Here is a 26,935-nt window from a genome sequence, read left to right as displayed (position 1 = left end):
CAGGCCACTTCTCCAATGCGCTGAAGTACTTGATATGGTCCGTAGAATTTGGGAGAGAGTTTCTGACACCCCTTGTCTTTGAGTGATGTTTGCTTATATGGTTGGAGCCGTAAAAAGACCTGATCCCCTTCTTGAAATTGGCGCTCTGAGCGATGCTGGTCTACCTGTTGCTTCATGCGGTTCTGAGCTTGATGAAGATTCTCTCGAAGATGGGCGAGCATGGTTGCGCGGTGTTGTAGGAGTTGATCCACTGCTTGTACTTTTGAGCATCCCTTGAGATACGAAGTAGGCGAAGGCGGGAGTTTACTATATACTGCTTCATAGGGAGTCATTTTGGTGGTGGCATGATAGTTAGTGTTATACCACCATTCAGCTAGAGGTAGCCACTGTACCCAAAGGTGTTGCTTTTCTGAAGTGAAACACCTAAGATAGGTTTCTAGACATTTGTTGACGGCTTCGGTTTGACCATCTGTTTGCGGATGATAGGAAGTACTGAGTTTTAGTTGAGTGCCTTGTATTCTGAAGAGTTCCTGCCAAAAATTACTGGTGAAGATCGGGTCGCGGTCGGACACAATAGAAGTGGGCATGCCATGCAATTTGAAGATCTGATCCATGAAAGATTGAGCAACCAAAGTTGGTGTAAATGGGTGGGGTAGGGCGCAAAAATGAGCATACTTCGACAGTCGGTCCACAACCACCATGATGACTGACTTGTTCCCTGACTTTGGAAGACCTGTAATGAAATCCATAGAAACCTCTGTCCAAATTGATGCTAGAATGGGCAATGGTTGTAATGTGCCTGATGTGTTGACGGTTTCCCCTTTGTGGCGTTGACAGACATCGCATTCTGCTACGAAAGTAAGGATGTCTTTTTTCATGCCTGTCCAAAAAAATGATCTTCTGATGCGAGCATACGTCTTCTGAAAGCCCGAATGTCCTGCAATGGGAGATGAGTGCAATTCTGCCAAAATGCGACTTTTGAGGGTGGATGTTGGTGATATTACGACTCTGTCCTTGTAGCGAAGAATATCATCCTGCCACGAGTAGCCCTTGGTGGAATTTGGATCTACCTGCAATTGAGAAATGAGTTGGGAGAGCCCGGGGTGTGAAAACCATTCCCTGCGAGCCTCTTCAATCCATTCTGGAATGGGGAGGGAAATTGCTAGCAGAGTACTTTCCTCCTCAAATTGGCGAGATAATGCATCTGCTACACTATTGTCTTTCCCTTTCTTGTAAATGATCTCATAATCATATCCCAGCATTTTGGCTAGCCATTTATTTTGTTGTGGGGAAGATAGGCGTTGCTCCAAAAAATATTTAAGACTGTGATGATCTGTGCGGATTTGGAAACGTCGCCCCAATAAGTAAGGTCGCCAGGTCTCGACTGCATGTAAGATGGCCATCATTTCCTTCTCGTAGGTAGATTGGCCCAGATTCCTCCCACTGAGTTGTTGGCTTGTGAAGGCCAACGGTCGCCCTTCCTGCATTAAGACCGCCCCAATACCTGTAGCCGAAGCATCACATTCAATGACAAAAGATTTGGTGAAGTCAGGTAGTGCTAAGACTGGAGTGGAACACATGGAATTTTTTAGAGTTTTAAAGGCCTGTTGTGCTTCCTCATTCCAGAAAAATGAATTTTTCTTTAGGAGTTGGGTGAGGGGCTTCGCTATGCGACCATAGTTGCGGACACATTTACGATAATAGCCTTTGAGACCCAAAAATCCTCTCAAGCTCTTCAAGGTCTTAGGTTGAGGCCATTCCTGCATTGCCTGGATCTTTTTGGGGTCCACCTTGACACCTTCACACCCCACAATGTGGCCCAAATACTCTACTTCTGCCATGCCAAACGAACACTTGGACATCTTGACAAATAATTTATGCTTGCGGAGCAGTTGCAAGAGTAGATCTACATGCTGAAGATGTGCGGCCCCAGTGCAACTATAGATGAGGATGTCATCGAAGAAGACAAGGACAAATTTCCTGAGATATGGTTTGAGAATGTCGTTCATAAGGCTCTGAAAAGTAGAGGGGGCATTACAAAGACCAAATGGCATGACCAGGAATTCATAATGGCCTTCATGAGTTCGGAAAGCAGTCTTGGGGATGTCGACTTCCTTCATGCGAATTTGGTGGTAGCCTGACCGAAGATCCAACTTAGTGAAGAATTGAGCCCCATTGAGTTCATCCAGCAAATCATCAACCACTGGGATGGGAAATTTATCTTTGACTGTCAACTTATTGAGGGCCCTGAAGTCGGGACACATCCGCCACTCCCCATCTTTCTTGAGCACCATGACCACGGGGGATGAATAAGGACTAATGCTGGGACGAATGACACCTGCTTCCAAAAGTTCCTTGATGATTTTTTCTATTTCATTCTTTTGGGTGAACGGATATCTATATGGGCGCACATTTGGGGGTTGGGCCCCTGGAACCAAGGTGATGCTATGATCATGTTCCCCTCGCGAGGGTGGAAGCTCATGAGGCTTGTCAAAGACCGGCAGATGGTTATTTAAAATCTGTTGCATCTCAGGATGAATTGGCTGAGGCTTGGTTTCGACTGCCTGGATGGCATTAAATTGAGCTACAACTCCATGATTGCCCTTTTTTAACAATTTTTCCATCCTATGCGAGCTGATCATAGAGGGGGCTCCCGCCTGGAGTCCACGGAGGGTATGTGTGTAGTTGTTCTACTTAAAACTCATATAGAACTCCTGGAAATCCATTGTGATTGGCGCAAGAGTGCGGAGCCATTTAGCGCCGAGGACAATGTCGCAACCCCCCATGTGTATGGCAAACATGTGAGTTTTCAACTGATAATCCCCCATTTGAAGTTTGACATTTTCACAGCGGCCTTCACATTTCATTGTGCCTCCATCCGCAATTTGAACTTAGAAGTTAGAAACTGCTCGTACAAAACAATGCACTGCTTCTGCGACTTTTTGATGGATGAAATTATGTGTACTTCCACTATCAATCAAGACTATTACTGGGGCGATGTTTAATAAAACCTCTGATTTTGAGAGTTTGAGGGGAAGAAATCCCTGCCAAAGCATGCAACGAAATAACTGGTTCATCAGAGACATTGTCCTTTTGGTTGTCTTCTTCCAGCGGCTCATGTTCCTCCAGTGGTGGGTCTTCCTCTGTTGAGCTGTAGTCAGTGGCATCAATTTGAAAAAATTTGGGCTCCTTGCATTTATGACCTGGGGAGTATTTTTCATCATAGTAGTAACATAGGCCTTGCTTTCTTCTTTCGGCCATTTCCGCAGGTGACACCTTTTGGACCTTAAGTGTTTGAGTCGTGTTGTGAGCCTGTGGGGGGCGACCTTTAGCGGAGAAATTTGGGCGACTGTATTGGGCTGCTAATGCACGTTCCATGTTACGAGCGACCTTGCAAGCCTCCGTCCATGTGGGAGGGTGGTGCAGTAGGACTTGAGCTTTGATAGCTTCTTTAAGACCGCTGATAAAACATTCCGTGTAGAACACATCTGAGAGACCCCAAGTGCGGAAGGCTAAGGCTTCAAAAGCTATAATATATTCATCCACTATACCAGTCTGTCGGAGCTTAGTAAGACGACCCAAAAAAGATGATTCCTGGTCAAAGCGGTTTTGAAGAGCTTTAGTGAATTTGGTCCAAGTCTTAAAAGGTCCAGTGCAACATTGATGCCATTCCCACCATTGCCACCTTTCATTGTCCAAGTACATGCTCCCCAACATAAGCTGAGTCTCATCATCGAAGATGCGATTCAGTTTGAAATACTGCTCCATTTGTGCTATCCATGCCGACGGGTGAGAGCCGTCAAATTTATGCATATCCAAATTGGGAGGTCGCTGACTGGGTGGTGGGTGGGTGTGCCAGACGTGAGGAGAGTGGCTAGACTCACCCTCATTGTGTTCAGTGCCATTATACTCCTCCTCGTGGGCTTGCTCCTTGCCCTTCGGGACTATTTTCTCGACCATGTTACATAGTCCGGTAAGCTGAAGGTGGAGGTTGTGCATTGATTCTTCAAATTTGTCCATCCTTTCATTGGCCATCGCTTGAGCTCTAGTTTCTACCATACACCAACCGAGTTTTTTTAAAATTGGGACCGCCTAGAAATTTTTCACTAAGAAGTGAATGCTATCACCGTGCTCGGCTCGTCGTCCTGATTCTGATGGGCTAGATCACCAATAAGCACCCCGAAAGATCTTAGACTCCGATCTGGGGGATCTGAATGGCGGATCTGATGGCGGAACAGACTGCTTCTGCGGATCTGATGGATCTAATAGATTAGAATGGCTGATCTGCGAACTCGAGACTACGGGGCTGATGTCTGCTGCTGCTGCACCCCTTTGCACAGGTGGATCTGGAAGAGATGCTGTGTGATCCCTCGATAGAAAAGGGAGCTATGGTCTTGAGGAGTGTCAGGTGCTACAGATCGCAATATACATAAGGGTCTGGCAGTAGTACTCGGCCCAATGTTTCAGGGCTCTAACTAAGGAGGATCGACCGTACCCTTAGCCGTACAACCCGACTACCCTATCGTACGGGCGAGTAATCTCCCTGAGTGCTGTTCTCGGTGTATTGTAGCCGCAAGACGGCCGACGGTTTATCTATGGCGAGGTTTCAAGGGAGCCTAGGGGGCTTCCGATATACCCAGAGGGTACGTGGAAGACAATCTGTGCGCGGTTCTGTCTAATGCGCTACTACTCGAAGGGGTACCCACAGGGGTTACAAGGGAGTCCAACAGACGTGACCACCTCTTGTATTTCCTGCGTGCATGCCTCCCCAAATCCGCAGGTTTATGCGCTCAACGACAGATCCCGTGGTTTAAAGACGCCGGAACACGTCTCTAGCCAAATTTTTTTTTTTGCTAAGAAATGGAGATCCCACCGGCCCTGGAAAGTGCTCTGATACCACTTGTTATGCTCTTAACCTGCAAAATGATACCCAAATACAGAATATGCAAAGAAAAGATACCCAGAACACAGAATAGCAATGATTTTATTATTCAGAGAGTAATGTTCACTTGCCTCTTCGAGGGGGCAACCTCCAATAGAGCAGAGCTCGACTACAAAATAAGACACAATGCTCCTCGCAGGGAGTCTCTATCCTTTATATATGACTCATACATGCAATACCACGGGCCAATACCGTGGGTTTTATTAATACCATCTATCTAATACTACGGCCCATTTGCAACTAATCCGTCATTAATTGCGGATTAACCACTTACAATTATTAATATGGGCTTTATTGACTCTTGACTATGACGTGATCCCATTACATAAATAAGGGGGTTAGGGTGGGACCCTAACACTATCAAAACAAGAAGAACAATAGTACATAAGAGCACAGAATGTAGGCTGCAAGCCAGAGCCAAAACCTCTCCACTTGAGAGGAAAACTCGCAAATCTCTTCTCTTCTTTTAGATTCTTCAATTGGCGAATTCCAAGACATCTAGATGAAGACCAGTACCCTCCAAGACCAAGTCCAACCTTTCTTGATGATGTGATTTCTTTGTCCAAGTCAAACTCAATCAAAATCTCTTCCAACAACACAACTTTGACCCCCAGCTTTAGAATTTCGGCCTCTATTGTAGGTTTGAAATTTCTGGCCCCCAACAATTGCTATTGCAACCACACGTGTGCGTGAAATTAACCTTCCAAGGCCTCCCAACAGCTTCGCTTTCCTTGCTTCCTTGTTTAGGGCTAGTAGATGACCTATTAGGTCCTTCTTCCAAGGACTTTGATCCTCTTCCAGTAGACAAGGACTTTTGACCTTGAAGCAGCAAACCCTAGCTTCACTTCTTTAGCATGTGAGAGAGAATTAGCCCAAAAATAATCTTTCTTTGTCCTCTTCCTTCTTCGCTAGCCGTCTTGCTGTTCTCCTTTTCTTGAATGAGTGAGTAATGAATGTGTCTCAAGGAGGTTGAGTTCCTTCCTTTATATAGGCTTCTAAAGGTGGACGTGGCTCCTCAAAATAGGCCGACTTTCCAGTTGCCAAGCCGACTTGGTCTTGAAGGGTATTTTGACACTTTTAATGACAAATAATTTTCTTTGCAAGTTACAATATGTTTGATGGGGTTTTCAACTTATGAAAATGACTCTTTTGACTTCTTGACCTAGGACAAACCCTAGAAGCACTCAATGGGTGTTTGACCTCTAAAATAAAAGACCTTGAACATGAAACCCATGCTCCGAAAATGACAATAATAAATTTTCTTTCATTTTACAAAATACAAGAATCAAAACTACAGTTCATATTTATGAACACTGAACCTAGTTACACATTTTTCAACACTCCCTCTTAACTAGGGAGGTATTTATAAATGGTATATGGAGATTCTTAATCTGAAGAGATCTCATAAGAAGAGTCTAATTGGTAACCCATCTGTTTAGCATCATAACAACCAACATTGTCATATAACAAGGCCTTGACTAACAACTCTATCTCTCCACAAGTTCAGAGTACAATGTTGGCGAGACTAATGATTTATAGACACCATCATCATTGTCTTTCAAGGCACATACCCCACCCAGGTGTTCATAGATTATGTCCTTCCTTGGATTATTCTTATCTTGGATAGCTAGTACTCAAAGAATATCGGTCCTCGACTACTCTTATCTTGGACACCTTACCTCATTCTCAAAGAATATCGGATGCTAGATGTTTACCCAATCCTCCATTTTGTCTTCCCAAGTGAAGACAAAAATGATGTGCCTATCTCTCCCTCTCAACCAGGGAGGATATGTCAACCAAACCAAGCTTGTCTCTCAAATACACAAGCTTCTTGTTAGGAAGAGATTTTGTCAATATGTCAGCTACCTACTCATCAGTGGAGATATACTGTAGCTGCAACACACCATCTTGTACTAGCTTCCGAATGTAGTGATACTTGTTGTTTATATGCTTTGTCTTTCCATGAAACACTGGGTCTTCAGACAATCTTATACAACTGGTGTTATCACAATGTATCATTGTAGGGTCCATTGGTCCTTCAAACAAGTCAGATAGCAACTTCCTCAACCAGACAACTTCTCTGCTTACTTCACAGGCTGCAATATATTCAGCCTCAACACTACTCAAAGCAACCAAATCTTAGTTTCTGCTCATCCATGAGACCATGGAGGATCTCAGACTAAAACATCCTCTTGTAGTCCTCCTTCGATCCGACTTTTGCAAATCGTGCGAAAGATCGTGGGCATATTTTTTTTTGGGGCCTAGAGGCTATCCGCTGGCCATATCCAACTCTCAGCTCCCTTTCTTTCCTCTCGGTCCTCACCTCCTTATTTCTCCGAGCTCTTTTCCTTCCCTTCTATCCTCTTGGCCCCCTTTCATTCCTCCCTGCCTAGCTCACAGCCTCCCTTATCCCTCCAGCTTCTACCCTCGGTTCCCCTGCTCCTCCTTTCTCCCTCTCCCTCACAACATCCTCCCTTCCCGCTGCCTTTTCTCCCTCGCTTCCCCTCGGTCATCTGCCTCATCTCCCTTACGACCTCCCTCGTTATGGCCTCCCTCAACTCCCTTATCCCCTCGGGCCCCTTTCTTCCTCTCTTAGCCCTTGGCCCCCTACCTCCTTGGCCCTCAATCTCAAGCCCTCGGCCCTAAGCTCCCTGTCAGCCTCCTTACTTGCGCTGGCCATCTCTAGCTCTCGGCCTCAAGGGCTTTCCTTCTTGGCCCTCATCCTAGCAACCTCTCTTCCTTCACCCTCTTTCATAATTTTTTCCACTAAATTTTTCCCTAAAATTTCCAAAGATTTTTTGACAACTGAGTTGGCATCTGGATCTAAAGATTTTTAGTGATTTGGACAGCTTATCTCCAAGTATCTTCAAACCCCTAAGGGCTGACTGGTGCACATCCTCTAAACCCTTACCCATTTCATTGCGCTGATTGAGAGCAAGACTAATATTGGCATAGAGTTTCAATTAGCTGAAGTTTGACAACAAATTTAGTTTGCATCTTTTATTCCAGTGCATTTTAGAAATAGAATTATGTTCAGAAACTTTTGCATGCTAATTGAAATTTTTTTGAATATTATTTCACTGCTTTTTCAGTAATTTATTTCTGAGTTTTAAGATCAAATACATCACTAGATTGGAAATAGTTAAACGCAAAAATTTTCTGAATTGTTAGTTATCAGTTTGTCATGTGAAGTTTCTACTATTACACATAGAAAAAATTTGAATCTTGAATGGTTATATGATCACTGATTTAAAATAAATTACCGCCATTGCCATTTGTTTTAAGAGCAGATTACTAGAACTGATATTTCAGAGTTTTCAACTAATTGTTGTGATTTGAGTTTAAACACTTAATTTAATTCTTGAAGTGCATTTGTTTTTTAACATGCTCATTCAAGTAGGACTAATTTAGTTTTACTTATGCATCTAATGATCTCTAATTGAGTACCTCATACAAATAGATTTCTGAATATAAAGTGTTTTATTTCTGGCATTTTACATTGGTTTCCTATTGTTTTTCAGTAATTACTTGTGCAAACTTCATATTTAACATTTCTAGTATAAGTATTTGTTTTCACATTAAGATCATTTTTTTGAGCCTTAAGTTAAAAAAAAACAATGCTCACGACATACCTCAGAATAACTCATATTTTAGGCCCTCCTTTCGCCATCACATCATTTCACTTTGCATTTGCATACCAAGCTAGTACTTGCACATTAAAGTTTTACTTCCAAGCCTAAGCTTGGTTGATAGAAGCATTGAGGGATCAAACTTAGAATAGACAATTAACTGAAATTAATTAAGTCCCTGCATTTCACATAGTTTTAAGTTTTGCATTTGCATATAAGATAGTCAAATCATTTAGCAGTAGTTTCCCATCCTTTACTTGGCCTTTATTTCCTTTGCAAGATAGTTGACTCCACAAGGCACTGGTATCATTTTCCTCAAATCAAATTGAATCTTTCAAAATCTTGCGCAATCTAAACAAGTATTGGTTACTTAGCTGTGTCTCCTAGATTGGTTGGTTCCTGACGAATCTTCTCTCATTCCATTTCCATAGGGTCTAATCCTCTTAGTTTGCTATTGGGAGACAACTCAAATGGAGAGATTGGGGATCAGGGTGTTGGCATTATGATTCTGGTATGGCTCTATGTTCCAGGTGTTGTACTTGATGGCAACTCTTTTAAAGTGGCAATGCTCTATTCAGGCTCTTAAAATGTTGAAAAATAAGAGGTACGCAGGTACACTGTACAAAAGCTGCGGACCCGCAGGAATATCATAGATAAAGTGCATACATACCCGCAGGTTATCCGTTCATGAGGTGCGGACCCCCAGTTCACTCACTTCAAGGCAGAGAAGCGCGCTCACGTGGGGTTTCTTATGTTTGGCCCGTGGTATTTAGCCCGCCGTTCTTGATTCTATGGTTTTGGCCCGTGGTATAGGATCAAATTTAGCCCCGGTTTGGATCCCTTGTATTGGTTGTTGATGGTTTTGTCCCATGGTGTGAATAAGGGCCTGACTATAAATAGGGAAGGAGATCACTTGGCTAAAGTATTTTTTGCAAATTGAATATCTTAAGATCTGAAATATTGGGTTATCGGTTTAAAAGTTTGATCTATATAAAAGTGAAGTGGAAAGTGAATCTATGAAGTGTGATCTCTCGGGCGCATGATCAGATCTGGGCATTTGACTATCTGTGGTACACTGGTGGACTGCCAATTTGGCCCTAATCAGAGGCTCGCAGGTGATTAACTGTGCAAGTGCGGGGGTACGCACAGCAGAGGAAGGCGCAGTGCGTGGGTACGCAGAGAAGAAGAAGGCGCAGTGCGTGGGTACGCACAGCAGAAGAAGGCGCAGTGCGTGGGTACGCAGCGCGATAGAAGGTTCAGGTGCGGAGGCACAGTAAAGATACGCGGCGCGACAGAAGCCGCAGGTGCGGAGCTACAGTAGAGGTACGCGGCGCGATAGAAGCCGCAGGTGCGGAGCTACAGTATATGTACGCGGCACGACAGAAGGTGCAGGTGCATAGATACGCAGTGCAGCAGAAGGCTCTCTGCGGGTATACGCAGGGGAGCAGAAGGTGAAGTGCGGAGCCACGCAGGCCAGATAAAGAAAAACTGCGGATCTGTCTTAAAAACATTTGTTGATTATCTTTTATCTATTGCTGCAGAGTTCTGGGTTTATATTTCTGGTACTGTCTTTCTGTTTACAACATTCTGAGAAGTTGGGTGACTCTTGGTTGATTGTATAAGGAGTTTGGGTAATTTGCATGTACTTGATGATTATTTGATATTCTTGGATCCAGTTTGAAAATTTATGAAAAGTGGTCCTTGAAAGAAAAGAAGTAGGGGGTTGTAGCTCCCTTCCAGGAGAGACTGGAAAACGAGAGAGAGTTGTAGCTCTCTGCAGGTTGCAGCCTGCGTACTGGTAAAGGACAACACCAGTACAAAACCATTATAAAAGGAGTTTCTAATTTGAAAGAAGATAGAGACATATTGCAGCAGGTGGTTTTCACCCACATTGGGTTTCCACCTTATATCTGGTGTTCTTTGGTGTGACTATCTGTTTTTCTTGTTCATGCTCATTATTTTATGGTACTGACATGCAAAAATAATTCAAAGTATAAATAAGGAAGATTTATTAAAAAGAACTAGATAATACTGATTCACCCCCCCCTCTCAGTATTATTTCCAACAATTGGTATCAGAGCAGGTCCTTCAGAGAAGCTTGATCGCTTGAAGGAAGATCATTCGTCATGAGCAACTACGAGAGGGAAGCATCAATCAGGCCACCAATTTTTGATGGGACAAACTTCAATTATTGGAAGGTAAGAGTTACTGCCTATCTTCAATCTCTTGGTACAGAAGTTTGGGATATCATAGATACAGGCTACACTTTTCCTTCAGCTACTCCTACAGATACGGCCGAAAAGAAGAAATATGAAACAAATGCTAAAGCAGTCAATACTCTGCTGGGATGCTTATCTCAAACAGAATTCGTGAAGGTTATGCAATATAAATCCGCAAAAGAAATATGGGACAAGATTGTCTTGAGCTACGAAGGAGATGAACGAGGTAATGACTATAAACTTTTAATGGCATTTGAAGATGATGATTACATGGATGCTATAGATGTGGATAGCTTTCATGAAGAAATTTCTAGACTCAAGACATGTATAGAAGAAAAGAATATGATCATTGATACTCTACAACTTCAAATTGATGAAAAAGAAAAATATCTTGAAAAGTTAGAAGGTGAAATTGTTGGTCTTAAAAAAGAGATTGAGAAAACAAAGGCTATTAATCTTAAGTTTGTCAAAGGATCTGAAACTCTAGATAAGATCATCAATGTACAACGTTCTCCACTAAACAAGACAGGTCTGGGGTATAATGGAGAAACTTCTCAAGCATCCACCTCAAAGAGTTATCTTGATGCAGAAAGAAGGAATGAGCAAAAGCACAATGGAGATCACCAAGTAAAGCAGGGACGAATTACATCAAGAACAAACAAAGACTATCAGGTAAACCAGGGGCAATCCGTCTTAAGGATGAACAAAAGCTACAACCAGCCACAGGTAAAATCCTCTCAATTTGCTTCAAGAATGGATGACAATAGAAATTACAATCATTTGGCCGGAAGATTTGATAACCGCAGAAGTTTCTTCAATGGACAATGCTTCTCTTGTCATAACTTTGGTCACAAAGCAGCTCAATGTGTTGCTTATAAAACAATCGTGACTAGAGAAGCTCAAAAACAAAGAAGTATGACCGGGATTACAAAAAGGACCAACTTTTCGGCTCTTGAAAATGAAGTTGAATGTTCTATTTGCAACAATGTTACTTGGGAGCGGGAGCGGAAGCGGGGAGCGGGAGCGAAAGCGGGAGCGGGAGCGACCATTTTCAGAAGCTCCCGGTTTGGGAGCGAATCCCGGAGCGATTTTTTAAAAATATATATATTTTTTATATTTTTTAATTTTTGATACATATATGTCAACAAAAACATGTAGAATGATGAATTAGATATAAAAAACATAAAAAAGCATAGATTGAACCATATAACAACAATCATCTAGAAGTTATAATCTTCATCAACCACGTCCGCAAGTTAGTAACATAGTAACATACAACATATTGAGTCTCATGATTCATCAATCTTAAAGTTTCAAGCTTTCAAAATTCAATATATAACATTTATCATCATTGATCACCAAAGTTGTACTTGTAAGCTAAGTGTAACCATTACAACAAATAATATCTAACATGAAATGAAATGTTATAAAATGAAATGAAATGAAACAACTTTCAACTTTCATGAAGCATCATATTCATAATTCATTACTAATGAGTTATAATTGCCAACTTCAAACTTAAATTGTCATATATTGTTTAAAAAAATATCATAATAAATATGAAAGAGTCAATAGTTATAAAAGCTACTAGAAACTAGAAAAGAGAAGTAAATCTATTATCTATTTCTTATGCTTGGGCCTCTTGCCACCACGAGAAATGTCTAATTTTTTAGTCTTGTTGCAAAATCAGGATCTTTGTCATTAATATCACCCTCCAAGCATTAGTATCCAGAGGTATCTTTGTCATTACCTTTGTATCTGTAGGGATCTTTGTCATTAATATCACCCTCTAAGCATTAACATAAGATAGAAAAAGCATAGCATGTCAAGTCAAGATTTTGTTTGAGTGATGCGTACATTTTTAGAAGGGTCATGATAGAGGAGTTCGACAACCAATGTCACTAACATCAAGGTACATAGAGAGATTGGTACTCTTGATTAAATATGAGTTCCATACCCTAATACATGACAAAATTCAATGGAAACATTGCAATCCCCCAATCCTGAAATCCTGAAAAACTGATAAGTCTGCTGGATTTTGAATGAAATCTAAAATTCTACTTTCTCCATATGAAATCCAATGAGGACGAAACCACTCTCAAACATCCTGAGTCATTTCATGGTAATGTTAAAAATTTAAGTAAAAGGATGAAAATGAAAATTAAAGAAAATGTCACTTTTACTTTAAGAATTTAACATTACCATGAATAGCATATCAATACTATGGCCTAAACTTGATCATTAAGTTGCCCCACTCAAAAACTATTTGTTTCTTTCAAAACAAATTGCATTTCGAACATTACTACAAAAAAAAAAATGCAAAAAAGGCAAAACGCTCCCGAAAAGGCAGGGAGCGAAATTTTTTTTAGGGAGCGCGCTCCCGAAATCGCTCCCTTTTCGGGAGCGCGCTCCCGACCCGCTCCCGAGTCGCTCCCGCCCGGAGCGCGGATCGGGAGCGGGAGCGAGGGGGGGGGGGGCGCTCCCCCGCAACACTGATTTGCAATAACTTTGGTCATGAAGATTCTGAATGCAGGAGCAGGTTTCAGCAGACAAAGGAATAAGCCTCAAGCACCAAAACATGGAGAATAAAGGAACCACAAACAGAAAGATGTGGGATAACATTTTATGCAGAGGGACAGGAAAATCTATGGTACATTGACAGTGGATGTTCGAAGCATATGACAGGTGATAAAGAAAAACTTGAATCATATTCTGCTTTAGAAAAGGGAAAGAAAGTTTCTTTTGGAAATGATACTCCTGCAACTATAAAAGGAAAAGGCACTGCTCAGTTGAAGGAAAAGGTCAAAGCTGGAAATGTTTTGTATGTTGATGGATTGAAGCATAATCTTCTGAGTGTCAGCCAGATGTGTGATCAAGGAACCGAGGTGATATTTAGATCAAATGGATGTCTTGTTCGTGATCTTGATACAGGTAAAACAGTGATCAAAGGTGAAAGAACTCCAAATAATCTATACATATTTGAAGAAGGACAACAACATTGCTATCTAAGCAAGGATGATGAACACTGGTTATGGCACCAGAGGTTGGGGCATCTAAGCTTTTCACAAATAAGGAAAGCATGCAAATATCAGGCAGTTCGTGGTCTTCCAGATATCAAAATTCCAGACAACACCATATGCAAATCATGTCAGTTTGGAAAGCAAACCAGAACTAACTTTCCGGAGAAGGAAGGATCAGCTAGCATGCCTCTTGAGCTAGTACATACAGATACATGTGGTCCATTCAGGAAAAGGACACCTCGAGGAGAAGAATACTTGATATTATTCATTGACGATTTCTCCAGGTTTGTCTGGTTAAGACTTATGAAGCACAAAGATGAAGCATTCGAAAAATTCAAATCCTTTAAAGCCTTGGTTGAAAATGAATCAGGATACAAAATTAAGTGCCTCAGATCCGACAGAGGTGGGGAGTTTACCTCAAATGAATTTTTCGATTTCTGTGAAGAACATGGGATAAGGAGAGAATTCTCTACAGCTAGAACTCCTCAGCAAAATGGAGTGGTGGAAAGAATGAACAGAACAGTCCAACAAATGGCTCGTGCTATGCTTGATGAGTCTGGAACTCCCGCAACTTTCTGGGGTGAAGCTGCATATGCTGCGGTTGTTATTCTCAACAAAACAAATGTCCGGGTGAACAGCACTCAAACCCCTCATGAGCTCTGGTATGGTGAGACTCCTTCGGTAAAGCACTTCAAAATCTTTGGGAGCAAATGCTATATTAAGAATACTGATGAGCAACTTGGCAAACTTGAACCTAGAGCAGATGAAGGCATTCTTCTTGGTTATTCTCCACACAGCAAAGCATACAAGTGCTACAATAAAAGACTTGGAAGAATTGTTGACAGCATTGATGTAGTGGTTGATGAGAAGGGATACATTCCTAGGCAAGTAAATCATGAAGATATCGAAGAAGATGAAGACTACTCTCAAAGACAGAATGATGAAGAAGAAGAACCTCAAGAAGAACCAGAGGAGTAGATAAGGATAGAAGAGAAGACTCCATCCAGATATGTTCAAAAGAATCATCCAGAATCTCAGATTTTGCGGCAGAAAGAAGCAGGTGTACAAACAAGAAGAACAATTGCAGAAGCTTCAAGCTATTTGGCATTACTCTCTTCCACTGAACCACAAAATGTGAAAGAGGCATGCAAAGATGAATGTTGGGTCATCAAAGCAATGGATGAAGAACTTGAGCAGATCGAAAAGAACAACACTTGGGAGTTGGTTCCTAGACCAAAGGATAAGAATGTTATAGGGACAAAATGGGTCTTCAAAAATAAATTGAATGAAAATGGAGAAGTAATTAGAAACAAGGCCAGACTTGTTTGTAAAGGGTATGCGCAGCAAGAAGGAATAGATTTTGAAGAAACTTTTGCTCCTGTTGCAAGACTTGAGGCCATCTGAATGTTCCTTGCTCTCTCAAGCTTTCAAAACTTCAAAGTATTTCAAATGGACGTGAAATCAGCCTTTCTGAATGGAGACTTGGAAGAAGAAGTATACATTGAGCAGCCAGATGGTTTCATTCTTGGAAATGATCCAAATCTTGTGTGCAGATTGAAAAAGGCTCTCTATGGTCCCAAACAAGCTCCAAGGGCTTGGTACTATCGTTTGGACAAATATCTTCATCAACAAGGTTTTTCAAAAGGATCAGCACATAGCAATCTTTATATAAAAGTTGAAAACGACAAATTGCTAATACTTGTTGTGTATGTAGATGACATTATTTTTGGCAGCAATGAAGAAGCTATGAGTCAAAGCTTTGCTTTGGTAATGCAGAAAGAATTCGAAATGTCCTTGCTGGGAGAACTGACATATTTTCTTGGTTTGCCAATCCAACAAAAAGGAGGAGGGATCTTTTTGTCTCAAACCAAGTATCTCAAGCAGATTTTGAAGAAATATGGCATGGAAGATGCAAAGCCAGTATGTACACCCATGGTCACAGGATGTAGCCTCAGTGCAAATGATGAATCAGCAGCAGTGCATCAACCAACCTATAGATCTATTATTGGAAGTCTACTTTATTTGACAGGTACCCGACCAGACATCATGCATGCAGTGGGAATAGTTGGAAGATTTCAAGCAAATCCAAAGGAAACTCATCTTCAGGCAGTGAAGAGAATCTTTAAATATCTTCAAGGGACTCAAAATTATGGCTTATGGTATCCTAGAGATACAAATCTCACACTTCATGCTTATACAGATGGAGATTGGGCAGGAAGCGTGGATGACAGGAAGAGCACAAGTGGTGGTGCGTTCTTTATGGGTTTCAGATTAGTATCTTGGTTCAACAAGAAACAGAGTTCGATTGCCTTGTCTACAGCTGAAGCAGAATATGTTGCTGCTGCATCTTGCTGCACTCAATTCCTTTGGATGATGCAGACCTTGCAGGATTTTCAAATCACTTGTACACCACCTATCTCCATCTTATGTGATAACACAAGTGCAATCAACATTTCAAAGAACCCAGTCATGCATTCAAAGACCAAGCACATACCGATCAAGTATCATTTTCTCCGGGAACAAGTACTTGAACAAAAGGTCAAGTTGGAGTATGTTCCTTCTAAGGAACAAGTTGCTGATATACTCACCAAACCATTGCCCAGGGAGACCTTTGAATACCTCAGGCAAAAGCTGGGGGTTGTTGATGCATCATCATGTTGTTGAATCTCTTCTGATTGATGGTTGTACGCAAGGTTCATCTGGGGTATATGCGTACAATTGCTGGGTTGCGGATTGGTCGAAGATCGAATGGCACAGGTTTAGGGGGAGCATATAATGCATTGTTGGCATTATGGAGGAAGTACATCATGGATGCTGGTCTGAATATTGCTGCAATATGTCTCTATCTCTTTCATGGTCATTTATGGTGTTTTGTGGATTATGGTTCTTCTTTGAAGATCTGGTTTATAGTCAGGGGGAGCATGTTCTTAGGGGGAGCATAACCCTTTGCCCTTGATGTCAAAGGGGGAGAATGACGTTGAAGATCTTGAAGTTGCCATCAAGTCCAAAGGGGGAGATTGTTGGCATTATGATTCTGGTATGGCTCTATGTTCCAGGTGTTGTACTTGATGGCAACTCTCTTAAAGTGGCAATGCTCTGTTCAGGCTCTTAAAATGTTGAAAAATAAGAGGTACGCAGGTACACCGTACAAAAGCTGCGGACCCGCAGGAATATCATAGATAAAGTGCGTACATACCCGCAGGTTACCCGTTCATGAGGTGCGGACCCCCAGTTCACTCACTTCAAGGCAGAGAAGCGCGCTCACGTGGGGTTTCTTATGTTTGGCCCGTGGTATTTAGCCCGCCGTTCTTGATTCTATGGTTTTGGCCTGTGGTATAGGATCAAATTTAGCCCCGGTTTGGATCCCTTGTATTGGTTGTTGATGGTTTTGTCCCATGGTGTGAATAAGGGCTTGACTATAAATAGGGAAGGAGATCACTTGGCTAAAGTATCTTTTGCGAATTGAATATCTTAAGATCTGAAATATTGGGTTATCGGTTTAAAAGCTTGATCTATATAAAAGTGAAGTGGAAAGTGAATCTATGAAGTATGATCTCTCGGGCGCATGATCAGATCTAGGCATCTGACTATCTGTGGTACACTAGTGGACTGCCAATTTGGCCCTAATTAGAGGCTCGCAGGTGATTAACTGTGCAAGTGCGGGGGTACGCACAGCAGAGGAAGGCGTAGTGCGTGGGTACGCAGAGAAGAAGAAGGCGCAGTGAGTGGGTACGCACAGCAAAAGAAGGCGCAGTGCGATAGAAGGTTCAGGTGCGGAGGCACAGTAAAGATACGCGGCGCGACAGAAGCCGCAGGTGCGGAGCTACAGTAGAGGTACGCGGCGCGATAGAAGCCGCAGGTGCGGAGCTACAGTATATGTACGCGGCGCGACAGAAGGTGCAGGTGCGTAGATACGCAGTGCAGCAGAAGGCTCTCTGCAGGTATACGCAGGGGAGCAGAAGGTGAAGTGCGGAGCCACGCAGGCCAGATAAAGAAAAACTGCGGATCTGTCTTAAAAACATTTGTTGATTATCTTTTATCTATTGCTGCAGAGTTCTGGGTTTATATTTCTGGTACTGTCTTTCTGTTTACAGCATTCTGAGAAGTTGGGTGACTCTTGGTTGATTGTATAAGGAGTTTGGGTAATTTGCATGCACTTGATGATTATTTGATATTCTTGGATCCAGTTTGAAAATTTATGAAAAGTGGTCCTTGAAAGAAAAGAAGTAAGGGGTTGTAGCTCCCTTCCAGGAGAGACTGGAAAACGAGAGAGAGTTGTAGCTCTCTGCAGGTTGCAGCCTGCGTACTGGTAAAGGACTGCACCAGTACAAAGCCATTGTAAAAGGAGTTTCTAATTTGAAAGAAGATAGAGACATATTGCAGCAGGTGGTTTTCACCCACATTGGGTTTCCACCTTGTATCTGGTGTTCTTTGGTGTGACTATCTGTTTTTCTTGTTCATGCTCATTATTTTATGGTACTGACATGCAAAAATAATTCAAAGTATAAATAAGGAAGATTTATTAAAAAGAACTAGATAATACTGATTCACCCCCCCCTCTCAGTATTATTTCCAACACAGGGTGACAACCTCCGATTTGAGCCATTGTCGCGGTGTCTAGACATTCTGTGCGACAAGGTGGAAACTCATCGAGTTAAATTTGAGTTACTAAGTGACGTGGACTCCCACCTAAGCCACAAAACAAGGAAACCAAATTCTCTTGAGGGGGCCACGAGTTTCTCAAGGAAAATCACATTTTTTGTGGGAGATAGCTCGAGTTTCATGGGTGAGTCACCCACTTGGTGGACTTTGACTTAAGTTACACCTAGAGATGAGTGGTGAGTGGTCTCTTACCACTCTACTCCAATATCCACTTGTCCCCTGACCTCAACGAATTTATTCCAACAAGGGATTGCGTGGGCTGCTTGAGGAATTCGATTGCCACTTGTGGAGTTCGATTGGCATGGAGAAGGTTGCCTTGGGATTGTCATCATTCCACTTATCACATGGTTTTTCATTGGGATTTGTTCCCATTTCTCCTATTTAGATGAGCTTTGGTTCTCTCATTGATCATTGAAACAAGCTCTTGTGCTTGCAGAAGCTCTGCTATTTTGTACAATTTCAATATCAATAAAGACTTTGGGGTTACATTTGAGGTGTTGTTCTCCTTGAGTATGGTAATATCTTGATCATTTGCTTTTATTCTTCTACTCATGTCATTATGCTATTATTTCCATTATGCTTTTAGAGTTGTGTTCATGTAGAGCTATCTTACATTGGCATGAGGTTTATTGATTTGCTATAGATAGATAACATTTTAGTTGATTTTCCAATATATCTTTAAAGTTTTCTCATCATTGCATATTGTTAAACCCATGGATTTAATCTGTTTATGTAAAGTTTTGTAGAAGATTTTGTTTTGGATCAAGCTTCAAGCGTGAGGGGAATTCCTTGGAAGAGCCAATCCATTATTGAAACCACTTAAAGGAGAACCCACATTTGTTAATTCTCAAGGCCTTATCTTTCAATTCATCTGGCAGGGAATTTTGGTCTTGACTCGTGTTACAAGAATAATTCATTTAATACATTACTTCAACTTCTTGTGCTCCTAATTGTTTATTTGTTATTTAGAGTCTGAATGATGGCTAAGAAAAGAGGGGAGTTTACTCATACTCTTTAGCTTAGCCCTTGTAGATTATATTGTATATATATTTCATCTTCTTGATTAATTTTTCAGCTAAATTTTGATTTGTTTTGTAGCCCACTAACTCATTTTTGTGGCGGCTGGAAGAAGGATTTGTTTGAGACATCTAATACACTTTTTGCAGGACCTATTGACATAATATTTGCAGCCCTCTTTGTGACTATTTGCAGCTCTATTTGTGGTTGTTTGCAGTTTCATTTGTTGCTGTCCAAAAGGTCCTAAACGCTGCCATTTATCCCAAGCAAATCGTGGGCTTGAGGGAGGCTTACCCTCTCCTCCTTGCACATTTTTCTTGATTGTTGAAGGCTGCAATTTTTGGGACAGAATTCAGAAATTAGTTTCAAATTAATAGAAAGGATCATTGGCATCTTGTAGCCATCTCCCCTTTGTAAAATTTGGTTCCTATTTCCTAAAAGAAGGATCCTAGTGCCCAAAAATTAAATCTTATTGGAAAAATGATCCCAAAATTTGAAGCCTTCCTCTCACATATAAAAGGAGGCTCATCAATGTACTTTTTTCTTTAATAAAAGATTTATTTTCTTGTGAGGGAGCTTGGGAATTTTCCCATGGTATTCTTTCTCCCCATTTAGAGGGAGGATCTTTGCTTGTGGGTGGACTAATCTCTTTAGTATAGTTTTTTCGACATTCTCTTTGCTAATTTCATTTGTTAATCTCATTCATGCATGGTTAGTCTCTTAACATAACATTCATATTTAATTTTACATAAAATAATCTTGGTTAAGTTTGTCATTTCCATTTCTTAAATACTTGTATTGTGCAATCTACATGCAATATTTCTTTTGAGCAAAGCAAGTACTTTAGATTTACTTGGAAAACTTAGACTAAATTACTTATTTATTTACTTGGTTTCACAAGTCTCTTGAATACATTGCTTCATCATCTTATGTTTATATGGCATTTTGATTATTGTTGGTGTATCTTAAAGCATTTTTTATGTCATTTCATTTGAAGTAAATTTGGAGCAATTCATTTTACTTGCAAACAATACATTTGGAACTTGTGGAGCTACATTGAGCTAATTGTTTCACTTTTCATTTTGCATTGAAAGATATGGGTACCATTTACTTGAGCATTATCTCTCATTTTTAAGCATTGATATCAATACTTTTCTTGGGAAGCAGTAATATTCACTCAAACATCTCATTTAGGCATTTTTAGTATTAATTTGCATCTTTAAAACTCACCTCCAAGCATAAACTTGGTTGTATAGACACAATAGGACAAAATTTTCCTTGAAAGTTTTTTCCATTTGGTACAGAGTAAGGTAAAGCGTGGGACACTACAGTTATGAAGGTGGCTTTCTTCCCTTGTAGGAATGACAACACACATGATTTGTAAGGATTAGGGGAAGGGTATTGTTAATGACGCCTTGTGCCTCCTCGACCCCTCTTCCTTGCAAGTCACCCCAATCTTTACCCCTTGGTAAGAACTTGATAGGAGAATTTCTCACTTAGGATAGGCATATAGTTTAAAACTAACCAAGATAATTGCATTCCACATTAGATAGGTTGCACATCATTTCAATTTAGTCATCTTGGAGCACTTAAAATCTACTTGCAATATTATTTGTCTCATGTACTTGTTACTTCAATGATGAATGGTCTTATTGTTACTTGATGTCATTATCTCTTGTTATTTGAGCATTTATTTGCAAGTACAATCTCTATTTACATTTTGCAAGTAATATTTCATAAGCTATCTTGGGTTTGTTGAATCTCATTTGCAAGCATTATCTTTCTTCCAAGTAGCACTTTCTCTATTTCGCAAGTATTGTGGATCTTTACTTTACTCACAATTTTGCTATTTCATGTACTTGTTATTTAGCTCATGATTACTTAATGTCATTATCTTTTGTTACTTGAGCACTTTTTTTACAAATGCTATTTCCTTTATAGTTGCAAGTGATATTTATATGCTCATCTTGGTTTAATAATATGATTTTGCAGGATTATCTATAATTGTATCTTGAATTTTATTTTGAGCAAACATTTGTCATTTACCTTGGGGCACTGGTCTATATTTTGAATATATCATTGAATGTTGCTCATATATGTATATGCTTGTTTACATTTGAAATCAAGTTATCTTTGATAAGTATCTCTTTCTAACTTTAGTCTCCTAGAAACTCACATATCTTTTAATTAAACTTCTTTAAGGACCACCCTCCTTAGCTTAACTAGGAAAAAGCTTTAATGGAGAGAGAAGGGATTAGGTGACAACCCTTTCTCTTAGTTTGCCACCAAGTTCACACCTTGTGGGGTTGAGGAATTTTCCAACACTAACCCAGGTGTGCAAGCGAGGCGGCAACACGAGACATTGCTTACAAGACACTTAATATGTAATAAATTGTTAGACTTTAAGCTTCTGTGGTAGTTTTTTGGAGTAGCATGATCTGGATTATCCACAGTATTATGTTCATTATGTCGACGTTTCGAACCCCAAAGGGGGTCCATCATCAGGACCAAAATTGATAGAATATGAATGATAGCTTTTTGAGAGAAGAATCTTCCGACCAGAGTATATATAAACCTAGAAAATGATAAATTTTTATATAGAAGCTGACCCTTACATATATGAATTCTTTAATTTTAATTTTAATTATTATATTTATTTCAGTTTAATTATTTTAATTATGTAATAAATTGCTGTTGTTTAAACTCGACTCTTTTTAGCTGGCTACTGTGCATGCTTCTATTCTCTAATGCAATTGGTTGCATGTTTATTTTTCAGAAAGAGCAACAATTTTTTGAAAAACCTGCCCTTATTTTTCATTCCAATATTCCGATTTTCACTGAAGCTCTGATATATACAAGAGCAATCAATGGAGCTACTGTAACCAAGTCTTCAAATAGGATGCACTTTCTCTTGCTTTGTATATAGTATCAATTGTTGAGTTTCTAAATTGCTAAATGGTTTACTATCTTGTGATTGGTTACCTCTTCATCACAATCGCCTCTTTTCATGTTTTATACTTGTTTTATTGGTCTATTGGAGTTCATCTTTTCATGTTGTTAAGCACTTGTATCTTCTTTTAGCTAGATATTTGGCTTCTGGCTTATAGCTAAACACTTATTTCTTTGTCTTTGCTGCTTTCAGTATTTTAGTAGGAGTTGCTTTTGCTCTCCCACATTGTATTTATACTGGATGTATTCTTTTGGTCCTATTGACCTTATTTTGTGGTCAATTTTTTGGATATTTAATAAAATTATCTCATCTTATCTTGTTGCAGGTCAAACGCAAATCCTTCTTCTATCATCTTGTTGATTCAATGCTCATTGGAAGCGCTTTTCACGGGTTAAAAGGGACCCGGTTTCTTTTAGTTGAAATATCTCAGCTGGATTTACATATTGATCAAGGAGGCCCCAGAGCAGACATAAACAATCTTGAGAATAATATCCTTTTGAAGAAGCATCATTCAAATGGACTACATGCTTATGACAAAAGGCTACCAATTAATGGTTCAGTAAAGGCAGTCACCAAGAGCATGTCAGATTCTATGATTTGCGAGAAACCTTCTTTATTCACAGGCGGAATGGATGCAACTCAAGCTTGTGGGGTGGGCTCGCACAATGGCAAACTTCTAACTGGGGATGATTATGAGGACTGCATCATGGAAGATCATAGTCCACAACCATCTCTTAATCCAGAACTTGCAGCGGGGACTGCTGAAAAGATTGAGACAATAAATTCACCTCCTTTATTGTTAAATGGTATTGATGGGGAAACTGGAATTCCAAATACCTCTCAAAGGTGGAATGCTCAGACGCATTCTAATAAGCAATCTAATCAGTCTGTGGCCGACTTATCAAATTGGAGATCAGTAAAACAGAAAAAGATTCTATCAGTTTCTGACGTTAGTCATGTCCATAAAGATTGTGGTCAGCTAAGCAAGAGTATGCAATTGCCAGACGCAAATAAAGAGATTAAGGGTGTTGCTGTAAGAAACACAGGGATTTTTAAGGAATCCAAAAATTTAGGACCAGAAGAGGGACAACATGAAATACCTACAACTATTTCAAATAGTGAAGTTCGGAAATGTTTTGATGAGCAATCAAATGGAAAGGTGTCTGATTTACAAGTTGAAGAATCACCAATTCTTATAATAAAAGCCAAATCTGCTGAGGAGTGCGGTGAAGTCCAGAAGGCCTGTGGCCAACTGAGCAATAACATACAGTGCCAAACCACAAGTACGGCAAGAGAAGAAAATGCACTGAATGATGGTAGGCCTGCAGAGGAATGTGAAATATTCGGTGGAAGAGACGAAAATATTGGAATATCAACAGTAAATAAGAAAGGTGAAGGTGAGAGGCTGTTTGATGGGAATTCCAATGGAAATGCTTCTGATATAGCATCTGGGACAGTGACAAATACAAAGGGTAAATTAGTTGACAAGTGGAGCCAGGTCAAGGAAGTCTGCGGCCAGTTGAGCAATGACATAGACTCCCAAGATTTGGTTGCAGCAAGAGATGAAAAGGTTGTGATAAAAGATGTACTTGGAAAGGAATCCAATTCTTCAGGCATCGGTGAAGAAATATTGCCACCAAATGGCAGGAAGAAAAGTAAGAGGAAAAGGAAGGAACTGTGTGATGTCAATGAAGACTCAACTGGATGTGGCTTATCACAAATTCATGAAAAAAATAAAAGGAAGATGATAATGGAAGGAAACAATATTGTGCAGTGCTCATCTAAGCAGCCTTTGGAGGAGTTTGAAACTATTGACTTTCTTTCAGGACAGATAAGTGGATTGAAGAAGGTGAATGTTTCAAAGTCTAGAAAGGAGGATGGTATTACAGCTTTAACAAACCCTGCCATGGCTTTTCATGGAGAAAATTGCAATGCTAGTACAGACCTCAAGGATGAGGATATAATATGTACGCAGTTGAGTACAGGACAAAAGCATGGAACTCGTTCAATGAATTTTGATGATGAATTCCCACCAAATATAGCTGGGAAGGAGATAAAGGACTTACAAGGAAAATCCGGTGATGCTAGGGAATGTGTTATAGACAAAAAGGCCAATTCAAAGATTTCCATTGAGCAAGACTCACCAAGAACAGTTGGAAAGGAATCAAAGGACTTGCAAAGCAAAGCAGATGATGCTCAGAAATATGATATAGAAAAACAGGTCAAACATAGAAGAAAAATGTCATCCAAGCATTCTGTTTCTGATTATGAGCAAGAAAATTCTGCGATAGATGTGAATGGCAAACCAAAAATTATCGAGGACAATCCTTGTCTAGAAAGAAAATGTCTCATGACAGAGGAAACACATGAGGTTTCAATTGCATTGGAGGAAGATGGTGAGAGAAAGGATCCCATGAATGTACCTGTCAAATATGCAGACATCTCAACTCACATGGATGGTAATCAGCCCTGTAATAGTACAGGAAAGAAGAAAAACAAACAGTCAAGGAAAGATTTATTGAGGCCTGAAAGAATCACCAAAGAGCAGGTACCAAAAGATGATACAGTTATTAAATCTGTAAGTTGTGAGGGAGATGAAGGCACACCAGATGATGGAAAAGAAAAAAGAACAGATACTTCAGGAAAAAAGCATGGAACTAGTTCAATGAATTTTGATGATGAATTCCCACCAAATAGAGCTGGGAAGGAGATAAAGGACTTACAAGGAAAATCTGGTGATGCTAGGGAATGTGTTATAGAAAAAAAGGCCAATTCAAAGATTTCCATTGAGCAAGACTCACCAAGAACAGTTGGAAAGGAATCAAAGGACTTGCAAAGCAAAACAGATGATGCTCAGAAATATGATATAGAAAAACAGGTCAAACGTAGAAGAAAAATGTCATCCAAGCATGCTGTTTCTGATTATGAGCAAGAAAATTCTGCGATAGATGTGAATGGCAAACCAAAAATTATTGAGGACAATCCTCTTCTAGAAAGCAAATGTCTCATGACAGAGGAAACACACGAGGTTTCAATTGCATTGGAGGAAGATGGTGAGAGAAAGGATCCCATGAATGTACCTGTCAAATATGCAGACATCTCAACTCACATGGATGGTAATCAGCCCTGTAATAGTACAGGAAAGAAGAAAAACAAACGGTCAAGGAATGATTTATTGAGGCCTGGAAGAATCACCAAAGAGCAGGTACCAAAAGATGATACAGTTATTAAATCTGTAAGTTGTGAGGGAGATGAAGGCACACCAGATAATGGAAAAGAAAAAAGAACAGATACTTCAGGTGAGAATGTAGGAATTGCATATTTGAGTACAGAGAATCTGAAAAAGAATGCTATCATGGATCCTGGACACATTGCAAAGGCAACAGGAATGACACCCATAGTGAATAAGGAGGCTTATGCTAACAGTGATACTGAAATGGGTATTAGAAATAACGATAAGTATGGCAGTGGGAAGAAGAAGGTCAAACTGCCAAAAACAAGCCCGTCAAAAGAGAGCCAAGACAGGTGTGTGGGCATTGACAATAGACTGATAGATGAAGTAGTTGCAAAAATTGGTAACTCATGCCAACATTCAAAGGATGAAATGGAGAAACCAAAGGACACTTATGTTTCTTCTTCAGGGAAAAAGCAAGATAATAACAGTGGGAGCCTAAAATGCCAAGTTGCAGCTGAAAACTCTCATCACAAATCAACAAACGTAGCACAGTTGGTCACTGATGACACACCTTATACAAGGAAAGCTTTAAAAGAACGTCAATGCATTGCTAATTCAACTCAAAAGATCCAACCTGGAAATCAAAAGGTTGCCTCTGAAAGAAATATTGATAAAAATTCATGTCATAAACTAAAGCAGGCTAAGAACTCTGCTACTCCCAATGGTTTGGATAGAATTCAATCTTCAAAAGAGAAGCAAGATGATGATTTTGAAACTAAGAAGCCTCAACACAAAGTTGAAGATGGGGTTTGGAACAGAAACAACACTGCTGACAATTGTCAGCCACAAAAGAGAGCAACAGGTTTTGTTACTCAAAATGTCTACAAGGATAGACAATCTCTGGGAGAGCAACATGGCAATAATGGTACAGGTAGAAAACTTCAAACACCAAAGAAAACTCATGATGGATTTAGTGTGAACAAAATAAAAAATAAAGACAGTTTTAGTCGTGAACAGGAAAAAGTTTTGGAGAAACGGAAGGGTGATAAGCATTTTACGAAGAATTTGCAGTCACTTTTTAAGAGTGCCAGTGATGAGAGTACCGAGCAAGAAAATGAATTTGACTCCTCAAAAAACTCATCTTCAGAGAGTATTTCTGGTAATTCCTCAGATTCCCTTGATTCAGATGGGGAAAGCAGAGAGAAGGTTTCAAAATGCAGGTCGATAAAATCTCAGGCAGACAGGGGCCCTTCAACAAGTGGTGGGTATTTTCCTTTATGCACAAAGAAGTTGTTCTGTTACTATATTATACATGCTCATT

General features: G+C 40.3%; 1 protein-coding gene across 5 annotated transcripts in view; it reads left to right on the top strand.

The window, feature by feature from the left end:
- The window catches only part of LOC149163197 (uncharacterized), a 242,518-nt gene that overhangs the window by 154,314 nt on the left and 61,269 nt on the right, over window positions 1–26,935 (top strand). For all 5 annotated transcript variants that reach the window (XR_016261975.1, XM_089437564.1, XM_089437562.1 and 2 more), the window contains one exon: window positions 22,765–26,875. Coding sequence is in view for 4 of the 5 variants with exons in the window: in XM_089437562.1 (XP_089293688.1) it covers window positions 22,765–26,875 (4,111 nt within the window). In the remaining variant the exon portion in view is untranslated. The remainder of the gene's footprint in view (window positions 1–22,764; window positions 26,876–26,935) is intronic.

The sequence above is a fragment of the Pinus tabuliformis genome, chromosome 5_2 (genome assembly GCF_031772625.1).
Source record: "Pinus tabuliformis cultivar Carrire ecotype Pingquan chromosome 5_2, CPIR1, whole genome shotgun sequence".
NCBI lineage: Eukaryota > Viridiplantae > Streptophyta > Pinopsida > Pinales > Pinaceae > Pinus > Pinus tabuliformis.
This window is presented reverse-complemented; position numbering and strand designations above follow the sequence as displayed.